General features: G+C 39.5%; 1 protein-coding gene across 1 annotated transcript in view; it reads right to left on the minus strand.

The window, feature by feature from the left end:
• LOC101860497 (MAM and LDL-receptor class A domain-containing protein 2-like) overlaps positions 1 to 22,037 on the minus strand; it is a gene marked incomplete at its 5' end in the record, with an annotated part of 192,461 nt that extends 170,424 nt beyond the window's left edge. The window contains 24 exons of the mRNA XM_035969949.1: positions 136 to 297; positions 1,125 to 1,212; positions 2,051 to 2,064; positions 2,208 to 2,398; positions 2,751 to 2,850; positions 4,808 to 5,020; positions 5,813 to 6,010; positions 7,130 to 7,297; positions 7,817 to 7,951; positions 8,665 to 8,755; positions 9,419 to 9,535; positions 10,558 to 10,715; positions 11,296 to 11,437; positions 11,918 to 12,096; positions 12,810 to 12,981; positions 14,035 to 14,178; positions 14,963 to 15,123; positions 15,441 to 15,533; positions 16,561 to 16,645; positions 17,228 to 17,493; positions 18,124 to 18,304; positions 19,709 to 19,795; positions 20,800 to 21,053; positions 21,863 to 22,037. Of these exons, the coding sequence (XP_035825842.1) occupies positions 136 to 297; positions 1,125 to 1,212; positions 2,051 to 2,064; positions 2,208 to 2,398; positions 2,751 to 2,850; positions 4,808 to 5,020; positions 5,813 to 6,010; positions 7,130 to 7,297; positions 7,817 to 7,951; positions 8,665 to 8,755; positions 9,419 to 9,535; positions 10,558 to 10,715; positions 11,296 to 11,437; positions 11,918 to 12,096; positions 12,810 to 12,981; positions 14,035 to 14,178; positions 14,963 to 15,123; positions 15,441 to 15,533; positions 16,561 to 16,645; positions 17,228 to 17,493; positions 18,124 to 18,304; positions 19,709 to 19,795; positions 20,800 to 21,053; positions 21,863 to 22,037 (3,574 nt within the window). The remainder of the gene's footprint in view (positions 1 to 135; positions 298 to 1,124; positions 1,213 to 2,050; positions 2,065 to 2,207; positions 2,399 to 2,750; positions 2,851 to 4,807; positions 5,021 to 5,812; positions 6,011 to 7,129; positions 7,298 to 7,816; positions 7,952 to 8,664; positions 8,756 to 9,418; positions 9,536 to 10,557; positions 10,716 to 11,295; positions 11,438 to 11,917; positions 12,097 to 12,809; positions 12,982 to 14,034; positions 14,179 to 14,962; positions 15,124 to 15,440; positions 15,534 to 16,560; positions 16,646 to 17,227; positions 17,494 to 18,123; positions 18,305 to 19,708; positions 19,796 to 20,799; positions 21,054 to 21,862) is intronic.
• Between the last annotated feature and the right edge of the window lie 959 nt (positions 22,038 to 22,996).

Here is a 22,996-nt window from a genome sequence, read left to right on the forward strand (position 1 = left end):
TTTAAATCATTGATAAGTCTGAAAGGTGTGTGGAAGCATATTACATCTGTAATACACACTGATACATATCTACAATGTACACTTCTGTTTGCAACCAACAAAGAATTATTTTCTTTTAGATAAAAGAAAAGCTACCTGCACTAGTCCCCAGACTGTGGTCAACGGTGGGTCCAGTATTGATGGACTTTGTGGCCGCCTTTCTCCGGGTCCAGTCAAACTGGTCCGATGTGTCCTGGGTGAAGTTGCAAAGGTCTGTCTGGAATGTGCACACAGAGCTGTATGCCGAGCTCTTAGAACCTAAGAGAAAATGTTGTGAATCTGTGAGAGCCTTCCATCACAGGTGGTAATACATGAGAATAAATAACAGATTTGCTGATTACAAATTTTTTTAAAATGAGTAATACAACAATTCAAAGACAGTCAAGATTGTTTGAAAAATATTTTGAACTTCTGCATAAAGGGCTGGGAATTAGGCACAGCTAAAAGACAACTTAATGGGAAGTAGTAATTCAAACACACTTTTGTATTCTGATCATAAAAACAGTTGACTGAACACCCTACCAAAAGAATTGGAAAATTAATTAACGTAACAGGATAGAAAATTTGTGGGCTCATTAGTTGATAACTAAAAGCCCATAAATGCAATTTTAGTTGTGTTACAATGCGGTCGGTAGAATCAGGCGCTCGTCAATTTTTGGGCCTGATGAATTATAGGTATCATCTTAAAGCTTGTTCATTTGTCTATATTTCAATGAGGAAAATACTCATACATCTTTAACAGAAGTCGAGATATTTGGGATTAAAGGAGGTGGGGTAGCCTGGTTTCATGGGTAAAATTAGCGAGAAAATGGCCACCAAAGTTTGGTGATTTTGATAGCTAGAGAGTCCTTGGAAACTGAACATTTACATTTTTGTGTCTTTAATCAACGTTTTTCAGTCCAATCCACACAAAAGTTGTGATTTTAATGGATATAACGGGTGTTGGCCAAATAGAGACAAAAATACAATAGAAATCACCAAAACCAGCCGCAAAATGCTGATATCTTTGATTTCATAATTTTGACGAGCGCCCGATTTCACCACAAAGCCTCACAATGATATTATTATAACAATGCCCACATTACCTGCTCCACAGGGACCGGGTGTCATCTTGATATCATCTAGAGCAACATCTCCCTCGTAGCTGCTACCTTTGATGCCTTCAAACACAATCTGAAAGGTAGTTGGAGCAGAGAGGCCAGTTAGGGGGGAGTATAGTTTAGTCTTCTTTCTTCCACACATTCTCTCACATACAAACAGTGTAAGGTCTGGAGCAGACATTGACAATCATTGTGCCTCATTCCTTCTTGATGTCTCTCTTCCTGATCATTCTGATTTTCCTCTTTGAGTTATTCGTCGCAGAAGTTGTTTAGGCCACCTGTGTATGTTGGTTGCACTTTGTCTTCCTCTAGCTCTTCTTTCCCTCGACCTGCCCAGACAGCAGCAGTTTCTCTAATTCATTTGATCTATTTATATGGACAAAGAATCTCAATTGTATTTTTCTGATGGTTCTGATTATAGATTTCACATCCTGTCATTTGGAACACTTCTTATTTGTTTTCTTCTCTGCCCATGAGATTCTGAGTATTTCTTCTTAAATGCCAAATTTCAGCAGCCTCCAGGTTCCTCTCTGTGTCCTTGTATAGAGTCCAGTTCTCGCATCCATACAAAAGGATTGAACATACGCATGTTTCAGGGTTCTTATTTTTGTGAGCGCTGTTAGGTTTCTGTTTGAGACAGTAGGTTTCATCTTGCCAAAAGTTTCTTTAGATATTGCAATCCTCTTTTTTATCTGAATGTCATTTTTTTGCATCTGGCATAATTGTGCAGCCACGGTATTTAAAGCTGTTGACCTGTTTTATTCTTTCGTTCTTACACGTGATGTTGCATCCTGGGATGCCAGAACTTTTTTAGATCACCGTGCCTTCCATTTTCTTGGCATTCAGTAGTAGGCCCTTCTCTTTGCTTTTATCTGTCATTCTAGTTAGAATCTCTTAGAGCTTAGACTCACAGTCAGCATCGAGACTGTATAATCAGTGTACCATAGGTTGTCATTATTGTGGCTGCCTACCTTCACTCCTATATTACTACTAATGATACACAGTATCATTTCGCTGTATACATGACTAACCGAGTTTTTTCCTCTAAAATAAATCATCTATATTGACCGGTACCAGAACTCACTTTGAACGAGCGTGACACAGAAATGTCCACATCGGCCTCTTTCCATGGACGTCCCTGAGAGCCTTTCTTGGTCCATGTGGGGGTGGGCAGATTGAGGCCAGTCATGACATAGACATTGAGGCTGTCTACATGACGGCCATACATCTGGTAGAAGAATCTGAAAGATTCAGAGAATGTATTATTATTGTTCACAGTTTATTATCTTTGGGGGATGTGAATGTGTATATGAGTGTGTATGTAAGTTTGTGAGTGTATGGATATTTGTGTGTGTGTGTGTGTGTGTGTGTGTGTGTGTGTGTGTGTGTGTGTGTGTGTACATGCATGCACACATTTATGTGTGTTTTCGTGTGTGTGCTTGCGCTTGTGTTTGTGTGCCTGTGCATTTGTGTGTGTATGTGTGTGTGTCTGTATGAGTGTGTATGTGTGTCTGTATGTGTGTGTGTATAAGTGTGTGTGTATGTGTGTTTATGTGTGTGTTTATGACTAATTGAAGCACTCAATTCCTACAGAACAAAGACTAGTAGTACCTGATACAGTACTGGCCAGCATCAATAACAGGGCCGATGATCCTTGCCTTGTCTCCTGTCTTCTGAGGGAAAGACGTCTCGATGTAGATGTATTTGCCAGCTGAGGAAACAACCAACACAAATAGTCAGCCAGCTGTTCAGATGTACTTAGTGGGTGGTTGGCGGGTGCTCTGGTGTGGTTTGCTTCTTCTTTCCTAACAAACATCTATCATCCTTATCTCTCCTTCTTTTATTTTGTGTTTGTTACTCTTTTGTTACAACTCTAAATCTTCGGCACTTATATGACCTTATTGTGTTGCAAGTGCTGTAAAACACTTACCAAAACTAAACTAAGATGTGCTTAGCACAAAGTTTTGAAAAAACGTTTAAAGTAGTTTCTTCCACCATGGTATCAGTAGCATGATCTTGACAAAAATTTTGCTGAATTTTGAATTCTTCATCTTGAAAAAAGCAAGAAAAAGTACATCATGTAGATACTATTTTTACAAGAATCAAACCATCTGTGAGGCAGCATGATAAAATCAGGCTCTCGTCAAAATACTGCAATCAAGGAAACTCATTTTTTTGGAAATTCTCCAGGTTTTTTTCAAATTTTCTGTATATGCCTAAACACCTTCTATGTCCATTTAAGGACACATTTCTGAGTGGATTTTACTGAGGGACATTGATCAAAGGCACAAAAAAGGTAAATTTGTTGTTTCAAAGGACACTTAAGTTTTGAAAGTCACCAAACTTTGGCAGCCATTTTCTCGCTAATTTTACCTCTGACACCAGGTGATCCCCACTACTTTCAATCGCAAATAAGTCAACTTCTTTTCAAGATAGATGGGTATTTCTGTCCCCGAATGCAAAACACATGGACAAGCCTTGAGATGATATTAGCAACTCCATGTGACCAAAAATTGATGGGCTGCTGATTCCACAATGGTATGACCCATTTTCTCTCTCTGCTTCAAAAAGTTGCTTTCTGGGCTTATTTCAGTTGAACAGCTTGCCAACGAAATATATGATTCATTATTATAAACTTAAGTGATTAAATCATTAGAGTTACTGGTAAAAACTGCTCTATAATAACAGATAACAGTAATTGTACTGTACAGTATAGGTTTAAATTTCTGTCTTGTTATGTTGGTACAAGAGGACAGTTAGTGGTTGGTTAGCGGGAGCTCTCGTGTGATTTGCTCCTTCTTTCCTATCAAACATTTATCGTCCTTATATCTCTACTTCTCTTTTGTGTTTGTTACTCACTTGTAACTCTTCTAATCTTTTTGGCATTTATATGACCCAATCATGTTGCAAAAGCTGTAAAACACTTATTAGGCTACACTAATACAACAAAAGGACAATTAGGTCAATGCATACCAGAATATGGTGGCTGTAGTGAGTTTCTGAAGAGAATAAAATTTAATTATCTGTAACCTAATATTTAGTCTTGTGCCAGTCTCTTAATCTTTCTGTTTTATTTTGAGGCAAATTTTACCTTCATTTTTCCAATAGCAACATTGTGAGCATCTAGTGTAAGAAAGGTACATCCCGTTCCAAAGGACTTCAAAGAAGACACTGGACTATTTTGTTTGTGTGTGTGTGTATATGATTTTGTGTGTGTGTGTCTGTAGGCACAATTGTGTAAATGTGTGTGTGCGTGTGTGTGTGTGTGTGTGTGTGTGTGTGTGTGTGAGTGTGTGTGTGTGTGTGTGTGTGTGTGTGTGTGTGTGTGTGTGTGTGTGTGTGTGTGTGTGTGTGTGTGTGTGTGAATAGGAACATGTGTGCGTGTGTGTGCGTGTGTGGGTGGGTGTGTGTCTGATCCCACCCATTCTTTATTGTCCTGTCCCCGTGGTTTTATGCATCCCGCATAATTTTGCAAAATGGGATCATTTTTTTTGCGTAATTTCTGATTACTTTCCTTTATCATTCCTGGCTAAAATTAACAGAATCACATAATTTCACATTTTTGGGCTCAGTTTGCATAATTTCAGAAATTTTTTTAACATAAAACTGCGGGGACAGATTGTCAAAAGCTTCTGAGCAAGACCCAAGACCTCCCCGCAGACACTCACATCCGTCAGCAGTGGTATGGTCACCAACAGGCCCCGTGCCTGAAGTCCTGGTTGACCCTGAGTTGAGCATCCAGTCAAACTGGTCAGTGTGATCCTGGGACCAGGCACACAGACCGCTCTCAAACGTGCAGTCCACCACTCCGGTCGGCTGTTGGGTGTTGGGCATGGGTGTCGTGGTGATGCGAGTCAGAGGCCGGGCTTCTTGGGGGGACACTGCACAAACAGAGAGCAGACACATGAGTTGACATCTGGTGTAGTTGCTGTTGTTGTTCTTTTGTGGTGGTAGTGGTGGTGGTGATGTTGGTGGTGACTGTGGTGGTGGTGGTGGTGGTGGTGTCTTTTATCTGTTATTGCTTCAGTTGTTGTTGTTGGGGTTGTAGTGATGGTGCTGGTGATGGTTGTGGTGGAGGTGGTGGTGGTGTCTTTTGTTATTTTTTGTTGCTACTATTGTTGTTGTTGTCGTAGTAATCGTGGTAGTAGTGGTGGTGTCTGTTATCATTTATTACTGTTGGTCATGGAGGTGGTAATGGTGGCGAAAGGGTAAATAACATAATACAAACATACAATGTAACATGCAGACGATTTCATATTGTACAAGTACAAATTTTATTCGTGAAAAATAAATAAGCCACACCTGAAAAGAAGAGAACATTACTGACTTTCACGACAGATAGGCATTAAGAGAGTAAAATGCATTACAAAACCTATTCAAGACTAAACGATTTGCAGGCTTACTTCCGCATAAACTTTTTTTAACCAAGTGATTTCCAAATGAACAGATCCAGAATAAAAAGGTGACAAATCCTCCATAAAAAAAACAGACATTTCTACTACATTCCTTAACAAAAAAGTTATTTCAATTGGAAAAAGTTTACAACACGTTCGTTTACAGTTTCTACAAATTAGAAGGATAGAATGATTTAATAAACATATAGGCAAAAAAAGGAAAATCTTTATGAATATAAGCTTTAGTTAATTGATGCTTGGTGTTGAAGTGCTACTTACATGCACAGTTAGAAGCAGAAAAACTGACATCATCAAAGCCTATGCCACCAGTTGGGTTGGTCACATTGGGCCCATAGACAACTTCCATAATAATAAGATAGTCTTTGGAATTAGCAGGAATTGGCAATTGTGCTTGCATCCAGGTAGTTTGTGGCTTGGTGTTCTTGAGTTGCCACAAGTACTGATCCTTACCCAGATCTGAAAGAAAAGATGAGATGAGATGAGATGAGATGAGATGAGATGAGATGAGATGAGATTGGATAACACTTTATTGTCCAAGTGGAAAATGTTTTGTTGCTTTACGGGAATGGCCAAAACCACATGTAGATCTATAAAGCTTTGTTGTCACTGAGCAATGCTAGAAATATATGTTTATAAATAAAAGCCGAGCATTAAATATGCCCCTTACCAACTCATACTATCGGAACAATAATGATCTTCTGGGAGTATCTGAACAGAGTAATGAAAGGGGATCCATGATTGCCAACATCTGTCTGAGATTTGGCACATGAAGAAGAAGATGAGGTATTCATATTCTTTAATATTATCAACCATATCATGACATGCATTCAAGGTACAGGCATTTTATATACATGTATTCTAAAAAACAAAACAATGAGAAACTGCTTAACAATGGTATCAGGTGTAAACCAGGAAAATTGATGTAAGCCTTTTTTCAGATGGGGTTAAGAAATTGTGTAAATTAGGAAAAAGGAATGCTTATTGACCAACTTTTGTGTAGGCCTACAGGTTTTAGGAATACAAAGGATATAAGCGTTCGGAGAGAAGAAAAGTGAAGACGAGTCCTTCTGTTTATAATAATATTATTCACATTATGAATAGTTCATTAGACAATGATTGACGGTATCCAATTTATCTGCAGAGAACATCTTTTCAGCAAAAAAAGAAGAAAAAAGGATTAAGATGACTTGCAGCTTCTGCTATGGCCAATGAGACCAAATTTGGCAGAGAAGAGTTTGTCACACTTTGAGCATCTAAAAGCTTCCGTTCCCCTTGTGGATGTAGGCAGCTGGTGGGCTTCTCTCTTGGTTTCAGCATTTCTCATATGTGAAGTCTCATATGATTTTCTGCTATCGGTGCATTGCTACTCTCCAGCTAGCTCTGTTAGGACCTAGGCACCCCCCTGTCAAGAGAATTGTGTTGAAGTCCTTATGCTTTTCAGAGGACATCTCAGAATAAAAGAATGTCTTCGAGATCCTAAGGTTAAGGTTTTTAACCTAAAAGACACAATAAAGAGAAGAGAAGCCAGCTTTAGCACTAAAATAAAGAACATGATTGGCCACAGAGTTATTGTACCTGGGACTCGAAGTATCACGTTGAAAGTGGACTGTAGATTTCCACTCATGAAGTACCAGAAGGTCATACATCGTCCCCGGGAAGACAACGGAGGAAACGTCTCGCTCAGTAGCCAGGCCTTGTCCCCTTGATTGTGAGGCTCTTTGTGAGACACAAACATGAAGCCACCTGAAAAATGGAGAAGTACTTTAGTTTTAGTAAGAGTTTTACAGCACTTGCAACACAATAAGGTCATGTAAGTGCAGAAGATTAGGGGTGTTACAAGAGAGCAACAAACATAAAAAAGAAAGAGGAGAGATAAAGACGATAGTAGTTTTATAGCAAAGAAGGTGCAAACCACACCAGAGCACCCGCCAACCACCCACGGAGAAGTACATGTAGAGGGCGGGAGAGTCAGTCATCAGGGCATTGGGGTGGGTTGTTGGTTCAAATCTCAATCAGCTGTCTGTAGTGGAATATAGAAGTGTGTGGTTATCTCAGCTGGTGTCATGATGGATCAAGATGGAAATAACGTTTTCATCTCTACTGGGAATTGTTTTTAAAGTTTGGGTTAATCGGGGAATTTTTACAGCATGAGTATGTCAGTAAGGGGAAAAGGCTGAAATGATATAGGTTTCTTTGAGCGGATAAAAGACACCTACATTTTTTTAAAGTCTTAAGTCTTCTCTTTTCTATAGCTTCACTTGCCTTGAGCAGATCCCTGGGAGTGGTCAGTGGTTGGAGTTGACAGGGCCGGAGCAGGTCGTTGATTTCTCCAGTCCAGCTGGTCATTTCGTCGCTCGTTGGTCCAGCTGCAGAGACCACTGTCAAAGTCGCATGTACCTGTGACACACGCACAAACACACCGTCAGACTCATAAACACAACACTTCGACAATACATGTGCAGCATCAGTAGCATCAGTAGTCCAGTGGTTAGGCTCTAGGACTTTAAACCTAGGCCTATAGGTCGTGAGTTAAGATCCTTTCAGGGACAAGATGTTACGTCCAAGGGACTAGCATCTTACACAAATTTTCCTCACGTCACCCACCTACGAGTGGGTACCCAGCTATAGACAGCGAAAAATCCTATCAGTTTGTTAGTGTTTGATTTCTTAATCTACAACTAACACTGTATGCTTCTCCGGAAGCCAAGAAAGTGTCCGAGTGCACTAGAATCTGCAGGGGTAATAATAGTTGTAAAGAGCATAGAACATGCTGTGAGTGTGGATAGGCAATATATAAATGCAACCAATATTTTCTTTTTGTTTTTATTATTATTATTACTATTATTACCGCAGTTACTATTATTATTATTATTATTTTTATTATCATTACTATTATTATCCATACAGTAATATTGAATCACTTTAATGGAATGAGTGACTTTTTTCAGTTACGACATTCAGTACACCTCATCACACATGTTCACAGGCCTGATCATGATAACATTAAGGTCAAAGTAGTTACAAAAGTTCTTGCTCGACTTTACATCTCAAGGAAGGGGGGTGAGGGAGGTGGGGGGGGGGGTAGAAACACGTTGCCAGTCATCGCTTACCTGGGTTCGAGCACCCTCCGAGAGTGAACGATATGTCATCGAGAGCAATATCAGCACGGAAATTTTTTCCCCTGATTCCTTCAAATATGACCTGCCGAGATAATTTGGTACCTTTATTAAGTTGCTACTTCTATTTTGGTTTTAAATCTAATAATAATGATAAGAAGAAGAAGAAGAATACTAATAATAATAACAATAATGTAAAAGCGATAAGAATAATGATGCATCATCATTATCACCAACATTATTACCATTATTACTATTCCGATATTATTTTATTGCCATTGTTATTACTATAATTATATACTAAACATAATAATAGTTGGAATATTAATGATAAGGATATGATAATTTAATTATTATGATTATTATATCATAACAATAATAATAACTGTAATAATCCTAACATGAGAATAATAATAAAATTAACAATATTAATCACAACAAAAGTAGTAACAATAAAAAGTGAATATAAATAGCATGCACGCACACAAATACACACACACACACACACACACACACACACACACACACACACACACACACACACACACACACACACATATATATATATATATATATATATATATATATATATATATATATATATATATATATATATATATATATATATACAAACGCACACACAAACATTTACGCCTTTCAAAATATTTTAACATTTTCTTTGAAATATAAGAAAATAGCTAAAATCTGCAAAATGAAAAAAAAACTGGTGCATTAACAGGACCATTACCTGATATGAAGACTGGAAACTTGCAGTTGGTATGTTCACTTCCGCCACAATCCATCGCTGACCATGGTCGCCAGATTGAGTGAACACAGGTACGCTGACATTGGCCTGACTGGTGGGCTAAAATAAGAACAACAAATAATTGACGCATGAAGGTGCTGACATTAATTATTAGATTATAATTAGATTAGTAATTAGATTAGATATTAGATGATTAGATGTATCATTATTTTCCAGATCCTGGCACATTGGTTTGGTGTTTCACCTCATACACACATACACACATACACGTCCACATGCACACACACACACACACACACACACACACACACACACACACACACACACACACACACACACACATACACACACACACACACACACACACACACACACACACACACAAACATGCACAAGCACGCAGTGTGCTTGCATTCACAAACAGGCTTACAGTCACATGCATAATATAAACGAACAGTAATATTTTATATAATAATGTTAAGCTAGATACATACTCAGTATTCTGATTGAAAGTCATTGACACTTTGATATTTTCTTGACTAGAAGATTGGGACTGTCATGACATCTGACAGTACTAGCAACAGATCCAGGTCTACATTTTAACATTCTAAAGGTGAAAACGATCTCAAAACGTTAAACAGCTAACAAATTACTTTTTCAACAATTCTTTTTGTAACAAGCAGTCATAACACAAATTAGTAGACAATGACAAGGCCTTCCTCTGGACTCCAGAACAGCAAGAGAAGTAATGGAAGACTCAAAAACACTTGGAGAAGAATGGTCAAGACAGAGACGAAGAAATATAGAAGACCTGGAGCTTCAATAAGATGTATAAAAATGACAGGACCGAATGATTTTCCATTATGAAGATCTTATACACATCATTTAGAGAAGAGGACTGACACAAAAAATGTTGTCACAAAAAAATTAAACTCGGCACTACCTAGGATTGGTTCAGACTTACAACATGCAAAAACCATGCAATCATTCAACAAAATTTAGCAAATACAAGAGATGCAATTACAGATTAGTGTCAGCACTTAGATTTTGAACTGCAAAAAATAATTACAATTTAAACAGTTCCAATTTCCATCGCTGTATTCCTAGACAGACCACCTTACCTTGACATAGACATTCAAAGTACCAACTCCATTCCCATACATATTGTAGAAGAAATGCATGCACGTGTCAAATGTCCTCGGGTTGCTATACACGGGTGAGTTCAGTCTCGATTTTGCTCCAATGTGGACGTTAGATGCATCAATGAAGACATAATGGCCTGGGAATTGAGAGATTTCAATATATATATATATATATATATATATATATATATATATATATATATATATATATATATATATATATATATATATATATGAATTAATTTATTATAGAAGTATCTAACTGGAAAAATAGAAAGCAAAAGAGGCAGAGGTAGGCCAAGAGTAACTTACATGGAAAACTTGAACAGATGGGTGATGTCAAAAGATCAGGATAAAAAAGAGTTTTCTTAAAGCATCCATAGAAATAAATTAGTGTTGAACTATTGTTGCCAATGTCTGTTTCAGGTCAGGCTGTTAACACTTAACCCCCAGGGGACGCTGATCATCGGCGGTAAGAAGTTGTCCCTTTTCCCCACAGGACGCCGATCGGCGCCGGTGTGATATAGCATGTATCTCACCTGTATTCTGGTCTGTGAGGATAAGTGTTGCGCGCTCTGCGCACTGCATGGGTGGAAAATGTTAAAGAAGAGGAGGAGGAGAAGAAAAAAATATCTTTTTAAGACTTTGCACTTGAAGAAGAAAAAGAAAAATAGACAAGGAAGGAACAAGACATCTTGCTGCCTGTTATGAACTTACCCTGTCGGGTCTGATAGGTGTGGTCATTCCGGGGGCCAGTGCCCTGACTTCCAGTGGTCTGTGAGGTAAGCTTCCAGTTAAAACTGTTGGACCTGGGATTGGTGTAGCCGCACATCTTAGCTCCGTCTTCAAAGTCACATGACTGGAGGACAGTACCAATCACAGGGGATGCAGTGGTGGCGCCTGGCTGGACTGTCGTTGAAACATCTGACAAGTGATAAATAAATAAGTTTAATATTGATATGACTACAGCTTCTACAACAACTACTACTACTCTTGCTTCTACTATTACTACTATAACTACAAGTATTGCTACTACCAAAACTACTACTACTACTACTACTTCAACTATACTACAACCACATCTACTAACTACAACTACACAATAAAAATCATTTTGTGGAGGGAAACAGACAGAAAGACACACTCGCACACACACACACACACACACACACACACACACACACACACACATACATGCACACACACACATACACACAGATAGACAGACAGACAGAAACAACAGAGGAAAAGAACAGACACAGAACCTAGCAGTGGCACCCTCCAAGCACCTGCGATAGGAGTATGTTTGTGGATGGCCAGTTATATTGCACTATGAAGCATCACCTGCACAGAGCCCATCCTGAAGTCTGATATCATCAATGGCAATGTCACCCTGGAAGCTGGAACCCCGGATAGCTTCGAAGACAACCTGGAACAGAAAGTTAAAAGTTAACTCTTTGTCTATGGCAAGACGCTCCCAGTCGTTCGCAGTCAGAGCCGCCGTGCCGGTGACAGCAGCTCAGGCACATTCCTTTACGACGACGTCGACATCAAATTATTTTTCGGCAATTGCTGGAAACAGATTTCTTTTACCGGAAGTTCATTCATTAGAAGAAGAATTATCAAAATAGGTGCTAGTTTTGATTTGATGGCCCATTTATGACGTTTTTGTCATTTTTAGATTTAGCACAAAAAGGGTCCCTGACTTAGTGGGTTTACCCCCCTCGGAGAAAAAGAGTTAAAGTCTTTATTTACAGTCTGTTAAAAGTTAAAGTGTTTATTTACAGTCCTGTACCCTCCTGAAGGTTCTAGGAAATTTCTTACATCATTTCAACAACAATGCTGCATTAACAGAAACTCCGCTTTTTTATCAGAAGCATTAACTCTTTATATACCTTCTGCCACTTCAGCTGGCTAATGGTATCCTTCAGTAGTTTACAGTCTCTGTTTAGAGTTTTGGAGCAATTGCAACACAAACAGATCTTAAATGGGACATAGATTAGAGGTGTTATTACTAGTTAGTAGTATACAAAGAAAAGAAGGAGGAGAGACAAGGACGACAGATGTTTGATATGAAGGAAGAAGGAGCAAACCACACCAGACCACCTGCCAACCACCTACTTTGATATGCTTGTACATAGGAGAAAAGGATAACAGATGTTTGAGATAAAGAAAGAAGGAGCAAACCACACCTGACCACCTGCCAACCACCCACTTTGATATGTGTATACGTACGGCATAGTCGATATTGTCGTTGATGGAGACAGACGCCTTCAGCCACTGGCTTCCTTGGGAAGAAGAACGCGTCCACCTGGGGTTGGCTAACGGCTGGGAGGCGATCTGTAGATACACATTGAGGGTGCCTGCGCTGCTGCCTTGCATGTGGTACCAGAAGGTCAAGCACTGGAACAAGAAAGAGCAAGAAAAAAATATTTAAAAAATAGAGTCAAACCTGCTCTAACGGCTGTTAAAAGTAAAGTTGTTCCCGCTTCTGATCCCGACATTGGGGGCCTTGTTAGTGAGACAACTTCCTGGGCCTTCAGCATATTGTGTTAGGGTGGCCAGTTCCTTTCCACGCCGCTTTTATTTCCCCAACTCGAAGTCAGGTGCCCATTACTGCTGGGTGGGCAGGAGGGAGTGAAAAAAATCTGTGCCCAAACCGAGGCTCGAACCCGGACTTTCTGCTTCAGAGACGAGCGCACTGACCGCTCTAACGGCAGTTACATTGTTGTAATTTATAACACGTAATTCATTGTAATGCGAACATGAATCATTACTAATGTCCAGTAGTCTAAAACCCATTAACAACTTTCCGAAGAGTTGTACAACGGTGCTCAACTAATGACAAAAGTTCATTAAACCTGTTGATCTTGACATTTCTGTGTTATCGGTTATTTCTCAATTATATACACAAGAACATAACAATGGCCACCTGTCCAAGACAATCATCTACACAAACAGTCACTTCCCACTTCCCTGTCCTGCATTTTTCAATATTATAGTGACATTGTCCAATACATCCACCTACCTAAGACAACTACTTTTCTTCTCGACAGTGGGTGGCCTTCTTGGACAATTTTGGCTGTACCTGTAAAATGTGATGAACTTTCCTTCTTGTGGAAAGCCCAGCAACCCCCACCTCTTTCAACTGCCAAAAATCTCAACTTCTTTTCAAGACGGGTGAGCATTTTTTTTTTTATCAAAAGCAAGACAAATGAAAAAGCTATAAGAATATATCAATAACTCCCTAGGCCCAAAAATTGACAAGTGTTTGATTCCACCACAATGTGACACATAAAAAAATATTGTTTGCTTTTTGATCCATGTTTTCTGTTCTTGTATGACACAGCTGCAACATCACTGTAACTCCCCCCCACAGTGATACCAGATCTATGTACTATGTCGAGCTGGTTTTGAAAGGGAGGGGAGGGGGTGGGGGAAGGGGGTGGCCAACACTTTACTTTCACCAGAGAAATTTATCAACTCATCCCTCACCTGTAGAGGTCCCACTGGATGAATTGTCTTGCTCTGTATGCGAGCGATGTCTCCGCGATGGGCACCACTTGCCTCCATGTAGATGTAGTACCCATCTAGACAACAATGTTAGAACAGATACAAATTTGGTCGTAGTAAGAGTTCTATTGCACTTACAACATAAATAGGTCCAAAGATCAAAGAGTGACATACAAAAGAAAAAGGAGAAGAGATAAGAATGATCTATGTTTGATAGGAAAGAAGGAGCAAACCACACCAGAGCACCCGTCAACCATCCACATAAAATGAGTAAACCCAATAAAGACTTCATTACACAACAGGTCAGAACAATATCAATAGCAACAAAGAAAAGAAATACAAAGAAACCCATTAAAACACTGAGACCCAAGACTGTAATTCCCAAATGTCAATGTGGGATGCAGTATTTTGAGGTGTTTTCAAACAATTTCTGAAGAGACTCCAAATAAAGATAGAGGTGAACAGATTTTTTTTCAATTCATATTCCTTATCATGTAAATAAATATGAACCATAAAACTATGATTGTAATCACAGCCACTGTTTTCTATTGGGATCAGAAACTGAAGGCAAAATAGAAGACCATAAATAACTTATTTATAGAAGTATCAGCCATGTCCAGGTGCTGTTTTAACCGCAAAATAGAAGCCTTTTAAGATTAATGTTAGCTCAAACAGACAGACCTCCTAGACAGACCTCTAATCATCAGCACTCATATATGACAGTACTGTGTTTCAATCTAAGTCAGACAAAATCCAGACAACTTCAGAAATCCCGATTTCCAGATTTATCCGCAAAATCAAAATCAGCACTTCTATTACAGACATCAGTCATGCATCTTATCCATCCACAGCAGCTTCTGTCATTCTAGAGCTTACTTCCCGAAGTGTGATCTCCCTGTGGCCCCGTGCCTGAACTGGATGTTTTTCCTTTCTGCCGAGTCCAGTCAAGTTTGTCGTTCTTCAACTGACTCCAGGAGCAGAAGCCACCTTCAAACTGGCATGACACCGTATCTGAGACAGAAGAGAATGAATTTCAATAAAGGGGCTGTCAATATAATAAGTACACATTTCACAATATCACTTTATACCCATTATCTGAAACTGGCATGACACTGTATCTGAGACATAAGAGAATAAATTTCAATAAACAGGCCATCAATATAATTGGTACACATTAAGTTTTATCAAAAGTGCTTTGAACATTTTTCTCAAAATCATGAAAAGTGCAATTACATCACTCTTCCTTCGGGCAGCAGCATTGTGGGTAGAAAAAGGATCAAAATCCCTTTTACATTAAAAAAAACAGTGAACTGAAGAGTTTAAAAAGTTCATCTTCAAAAGAACCTTACTTGGGTTGTTAGTTGCTGGTGCAGAGGTCGCATGTGTAGTAGTGGACGGTGGCAGAGTGACCACACCTCTTGGCCGGGCTTTGTATGGGCTCACTGGAAAGGTAAACAGGTCAACAAGTCACAAACACCTTCAACGGGTTCTTTTTTTCCATTTTTCTATGTCCATAAGCCCCTGATAGTTTTCAAGAGAAGTTGACAGTCAGACCTTCAACCAATAGAAAAACTAACTTTTTAACTAACGCAGTCGTTTCTCTCACAAGAATGTAATGATGATGTTCGTCTTTCAACCCATTATGCGCAAATTTCAAAGACAGCAAAAAAAAAAGAAAAGAAATAGAGAAGAATTAATTACTAGTCACTCCACCATCCTCGTCTCATTTCTCCCCCACCCCTTTTTTTCTCCTCTCCCTCCCCCAAACCCCATCCCTTTGCACACATGCAGCATCAATGGCTCTGTAAATTAAAAACGTAAACATCTGAGCAAAAGTACAAGTTGTAAAGAGGGAAATTAATTCTATTTCTCTTTGACTGAACTGATTCATACCTAAGGAAGACACTAATACAATAATAATAATAATAATAATAATAATAATAATAATAATAATAATAATAATAATAATAATAATAATAATAATAATAATAATAATAATAATAATAATAATAATAACAATAATAATAATAATAATAATAATAATAATAATAATAATAATAATAATAATAACAATAATAATAACAATAATAATAATAATAATAGTTTGTCAGTCAATGTCTGACATTGATCAATACAACATCCACAGAAGACAATATTCCTCCAGCGAAATAGAAGAATTTGAAGAATTAAAGGTTACGATGACTTGTGGCGTCTGCTGTGGCCAACGAGACCAATTCTGGCAGAGAAAAGTTTGCCACATTTTGAACATTCAAAAGCTCTACACCCACCTGAATTCTACAAGAATAATAATGCATTAAATATCAGAGAGAAAAGCATACAGATTGATATTAAGACAAATTGGAAGATTTTTTTCCTGGTATAAATAATTCTACCAGCCATCATTATTTTATTAAGACCAAGACTACTCAATCTTATTCAAACATCCACAGAAATTCCAAAACTGTTTACCATTGCAGTAGGATCTCCGGAACCTGAAATCATCCAGAGCAATGTCTCCTTGCTTCCCTGACCCAGTCACAGACTCAACGATAATCTGATGGGGGGGAAACAAAACATTTGCTGTTGACAAAAGTTGTATTTCTTCACATGAAACAGTGCTCAAAGACTTATTTACATTTACATTCCATGTTTACCTCAAATTTCTAATTGGGAATACGTAAAATTAATATTTTTCTTACTTTAAAAAAATGTCTTTTCATTTTCTTTCTTTTCTGACCTTAGAACCCCCCAGGGTGGTCCTTCTTACTGAAATATCTTTAGGCCATTCCCAAAGGGGGGACATTACCATGTTCTGGTGCACAGTAAAATTGTAAATGGGGTGATTCATCGATATTATGCCGGAATTGCAACAGGGAACTGCTGCTTTTTCTGTCCTCATCCTTACTATCGTCAATTTTCCTCTACTTCTTTTGTATGTTTGTCACTCTCTTGTGACACGCTATTTCTGTGGTGCCTTGATTGTTCTAGCAGACTTTGTGCTGTTGAAACTACAGAGGGGAGCAGAGTAAACCCGATTCCCTGTCAGGACTTCTCTGTTGACTTCCACTCCTTGGCACTCTTATGACCTTATGCAGTTGCGAGCTCCGCAAAAACATCTACTAAAACTAAAACTGACCTGAGAATTTTGCGTCCTGCTGGATCTCGGGGGGCTGAATCCTCCATACGTCCAGCTGTTGCCCTGATTTCCCGACAGAGTCCACACCAACTGGGTCACTTGATTAGTTCTGACATAGAAATTCAGCTTACCGATGTCTGTGCCGCGCATGACGTACTTGAAGTTGAAGCAAGTGGACCTGCGAGGTGGGGGGATGATGGTGCTCACCAACCTTGCTGTGTCGTTGGGTTGTCTCGGAGGATCAGAGTCAGTGAAAATGTAGTGCCCTGACACAGAAAATTTAAGTCAGATGAGACCACTAGGCATAAAATGACTCCGACACTTCATATTTCAAGACAATAAGAAAAACTTGCGTTGTATATGGGGCGTAGGAAAAGGAAGCGGGGAAGATACAAAGAGAGAATAAGCAAGAGAAAGAAAGGGAAAGAGAGAAAAAAAATAATGAAAAGGGAGAATCCGGGGTGGCAACATTATCAAAGGAGAGAGAGAGAGAGAGTTAAGTTTTATGGACATAGGGGTGAAATGACAAAGTGAAGGTAATGTACACATGACTCTCACAGGCCCCATTCTTGTATTGGAACATTAAGGACGCCTTGAAGGAGAGAGGAGAGAGGGGGAGGGGGAGGAGGTGCAAAGATGTTTGACACTCATGAATACAATAAAAAGAAGTTTACTTACGTGGATAAAAAGCAAACAATAATAGTGCCCTTGTTATCTACCAGTTGTGCAATTGTTTACCACCTACTAGAGGGAGTTATGTATGTGAAATAGCAAAAGAATTCATTCAAAAATGTAGTATCCGTTCGTACTAACAGAAGAACTGAGAGTACTTTTTTTTTAAAGAATGAGTCCAAAGAGACCAAAGAGATCTATTGTACAGTTGTTTTGGGGCCTACCTGAAGCATTTCTGAAGGTTGAATCAGTCAAGGGCCCGGTGCCGTATGTTCCTGTATTGCCCTGAGTGATGATCCAGTCAAAGTTGTCGCCAACATCGTTCGTCCAAGTACACAAGTCATTGTTCTCAAAATCACAGACACCTGAGAAAGAAAGGAATCTTGCTGTCAAAATAAGGATAGCCTACCTGAAGGATAAAGAAATCTTTTAATATTATAAATGAGTGTCAAAGATTCACTAAAGAATGGTGTGCTTGTGGAGATTCAATAACGCATTAGCGGAGGAAGGAACAAAGTAAAGGAAAAAATGCATTACTCCATGACGGACAAATACTGTAAACGTGTCTTATTCGCTCTGCATGAATTTGCCATTTTCGCTTTGTTTAAGAAATTCGAAAATTCAAATCCTTCGCAAAATGTTAAAACGATCAAAGGTATTGTCCATAACGAGTACTTATATACATCACTTTCACAAGAGTTCAAGGTGGCTTCGGTAGCCTAAGGACTCGTTGGTTCAGGATTCGAGCCTCAGCTCGGTCCGACGTTGTGTCCTGGGAAAGGCACTTTCACAAAATTAATGTCCTATTTGGCTCAGCCCTTTTGGAGATGGACGTTAAACTCGGGGGTCCCGTCTCTAAAATAGCCTAATAGTGTGGATAGAGGTGTTAAACCTATACCATTTCACCATTTTCACAAAGAATTCAGACAGAACATGTTACGTTATGTCCCATCTGTGTGCGCTAGTATGATCCACGTATAAATTCAGCACGCAGGCCGTGTTTTCTTGAAACTTGTTTTCTGCACTGCACAGCATTGAAGTTCGTTTACTGCACTTTTGAAAATGAGATGGGCGTATTTTACTATGCAATTTGCAGTACGTCAGACAACATTCATGACACTCAGCGACTCAACGTGTGGGTTCAAAACGTTCGCGAGAAGCGAAATGAGCGAAACGCGAAAAAAAGAGGGCACCAAAAAAAAAGAAAACTTTTTAGGCCTATCGTATATGTTACCCCATTTGAATTAGCTTTGATTCATTTTGCTCTAAGAGATTTATGGTGAATGGTTGGCGGGTGCTCTCGTGTGGTTTGATCCTCATTCCCTATCAAACATCTGCTGTCCTTCTATCTCCCTACTTCTGTTTGTATATTACTATCTTGCACTTTGCAACTATAATCTTCTGCACATATATTCGTACGTCGTGTTTTTCTATGGTATTCATAAGATGTGGGGAACTCTGTGCCTCCACTTTCCAAAGAGGAAATTTACTCGTTAATCCGATCCGTACGCTTAGCACAGAAGTCTGTGAAAATGATTTTTTTTTAGAAATACTGAAAGTTTCAAGGAGATCTTCGCACTAGAAATATTATAAAATGCGAAGATTACAACCCCGGGGGTACAAAATGACCCCAGGGGGCACGGATAAAGTTAATTGTGTTGCAAGTGCGTAAAAGTCCTACCTTAAACTAAAAGAGATACATATTGTATTTTCTGACTTTTCTTAAATTGTTCAATAATAAGATGGATTTTGTTAAAGTTTCGTAAGTTTCGTTCAACGACAAGTAAAACCCAAAAGAGACTTGCCCACGGGTTCACAAGCGCCTGTTCTGACGGTGACGTCATCAATGGCAAAACTTCCTTGGTGCTTACTCCCGACGGTCCCTTGGAATACAACCTGGAAAGAAAGAAAGAAAAAAAGAATTAAAATACGTTCATCATCATCCGGAGCCTTGCCGACTGGCGTGGGCGATCATGGACCTCCATATGATGTTAGAATACGTTACAAGCTCTAAATAAATGTATCAAATCACAGTCCAGTCGTGGTGAAAAAAAAGTGCAAAATTCCTTCGGTACGCACATTCTTTTGGGAATGAAATGTCCCAGTTCAGAGCTAGCGCTACTTTACCGTAAACCATTGAAAAGTCAGTCCTGTGACTATGTTGCAAATGCTTGCAATTCTGAGAGTGCTCGTACTGATTTCTCGGACCCATTCGTTTAGTCTCTTTGATATACAACTTATTGATAAATATTGTTTCTTCCTCGAGAATGACTGAAAATTGGCAAATAGTTTCTCACTTTCTCGCTCTCCCTCCCTCCCTCTCGCTCGCTCTCTCTGTCTCTCTCTCTCTCTCTCTCTCTCTTTTTTTTTTCTCTCTCTCTCTCTATCTCTCTCTCCATCTTTCTCTTTCTATCTCTTTTTCCTTCTCTATCTCCACCTTTCTCTCTTTCACTCCATCTCTCTCCATCTCTCTCTCTCGCTCTCTCTCTCTCTCTCTCACTCTCTCTCTCTCTCACACACACACACACACACACACACACACACACACCACACACACACACACACACACACACACACATACTCTCTCCTCCCTCCCTCCCTCCCTCCCTCCTTTCCAAACAAAAATGAGTGTTAAAATCTACACGAAACAAAGATGAGGGGGATCGGGGAGAAAAGAAGGAGGGACACACGAGGAGAAAAAGTGAAAAAACCCTAAAACAATAATTATGGAGATGATCCGATTTATTTAAAAAAGAACGAAAGAAAGAAAGAAGAATGAATGAATGAATGAACGAATGAATGAATGAATGAATGAATGAATGAATGAATGGATGAATGAATGAATGAATGAATGAATGAATGAATGAATGAATGAATTAAGTACTACATGTATTCCCCACCTCATAGTTCTGGCTGCCGGCTGGTAGATTGACCTGGGCGACGTTCCACTGGAGACTGTTGAGATCCTTGACCGACCAGAGTGGGACGCCAAGTGCAGACGTCTTCCTGTAGACGCTGAGCGTTCCCGTGTGATCTCCCCTGATGCTGTACCAGAAGCGGAGACATTTCTGCTTGTCGGCTGCTATCTGACCGCTCTGGATGATGGCCTTGTCGTTGGTGTTGCCCTGAGACGTGTCCAGCAGGAGGAAGTGACCTAAGATATGCCCAAAAATGTGATGAGATAATTGGTGGCTTTTAAGGACAAGCGGGCTAACCCAGATTTCGGGGGTTTCTAGAAATCTTGACCTACACCAAAAGTGGGCATTGCCCTCCTACCTATAGGAGAAGTTTGGTTTCATTAGTCTGCATATTTGTTTGGTTATAGAGAAAACTCTCCTTGTTTTTTAAAGAGACTGAACAAGGGTTTTTAAAAATTTTACCTTCGGAGACGAGCGCACTAACCGCTCCGCCACCTCAAAACAGCATTTTTCGTGATAGCTCCGACCAATTACAAAAACCAAATAAGGTCAATGCAAATCTATGGTATGACTCTAACTATATCACTTTTGTATCTTGTGTTTTTAAGCACCCATTGAGACGATTTAAAGTAATGTTATCTCATGTTATCATTCCTCATCTTATCATTTCACACGTATGGCACCTCACCAGCTAGCCAGTGAAGCCTACTGCAGGAAAGTATCAGGGTACAAGGCAAGAGGGAGACCAAGAAAAACCTGGATTCAGGGTGTGAAGGATACCCTGAGAACATACAATATCCCACCCAGCCAGGCCATCAAACTTGCTAGAGACAGGAAGCTCTTTCTCCCCCTCGACGCCCTATTAAGGTACAAGAGGACGGATAAAGTAAAGTATCTCATCTTATCTATAATATAGTGTAAAGCGCATAGAGCCTGCTGTTGAGCGGGGATATGCGCTATACAAATGCTATCTATTATTATTATTATTATTATCTTATCGCTTATCTTATCTTATCTCACAGTACAACGCCTATACTGAACTGACCGGTGTTTGTGCCACTGGTGTGATCCACGTCCGGTACAAGGGTGGTGGAGGTGGAGCCTGAGGACAACGCCCACTTGAGGCTGTTCCCCGGGCCGTTCTGGTAGCCGCACAGGCCGGAGCCCTCGAAGTCACATGACCCTGACACTGGGGTTGTAGAAGGACCTGGAGAGTCAGAGCATACAAAATGTCATTAATGTTCTTGTAAGAAGGGTGGTTGGCGGGTGCTCTGGTGTGGTTTGCTTCTCCTTTCCTATCAAACATCTATCGTCCTTATCTCCCCTTCTTCTTTTGTATGTTTGTTACTCTCTTGTAACATCTAATCTTCTGGCGCTCATATGACCTTATGCAGTTGCGAGTGCCATAAAACCTCTACTTAAACAAAAAAAAGAAATATACAAAATGTCGCCATGGTCTCGTAAGCGACTCACAAAATTTCGTTAATGTTCTCGTAAGAGCAGCCTGCGTGACCCCATCAGACACTACATCAACCAGCTGATGATGGAGACAATCAGCCTGCCCACACTGAAATAGACCCTTATAAAGAGGGGCGAGGAAACATGGAGCACCCCGTCTTTCTAAGACCCTATAGTTCTACATTCAAGTATATTCAAGTAAGTATGCAAAATGTCGCAATGTTCTCGTAAGCGAAACACAAAATGTCGTTAATCATCTCGAAATTTAAGCGACACACAAAATGTCGTTCGTAACCAATACGCAAAATGCCGTTCGCAAAATGTCGTTAAAAATCGTGTAAGCAACTCCTAAAATGTTGTGATGTTCTCGTAACTAACAAACAAAATCTTATATATATTCACAACATGTCGTTAATGATCTCGTAAACAACACACAAAATGTCTTCATGTTCCCGTAAGCAACACACAAAAGAGTCTTTAATATTCACAAAATGTTGACATTTTCGTACACAATTCGCAAAATGACGTTAACAGTATTGTAAGCCTCGCATGTAACGTTGTAAATACCCCGCATGCAACACACAATTTAATATGTGTGTGCGTGTGTGTGCGTGTGTGTGCGTGAGTGTGTGTGTGTGTGTGTGTGTGTGTGTGTGTGTGCGCGCGCGCACATATATGTGTGTATCTGTTTGTGTATGTGTGTATCTGTGTATGAGCGCGT

The sequence above is a fragment of the Aplysia californica genome, unplaced genomic scaffold (assembly GCF_000002075.1).
Source record: "Aplysia californica isolate F4 #8 unplaced genomic scaffold, AplCal3.0 scaffold00200, whole genome shotgun sequence".
NCBI classification, from domain to species: Eukaryota; Metazoa; Mollusca; class Gastropoda; order Aplysiida; family Aplysiidae; genus Aplysia; species Aplysia californica.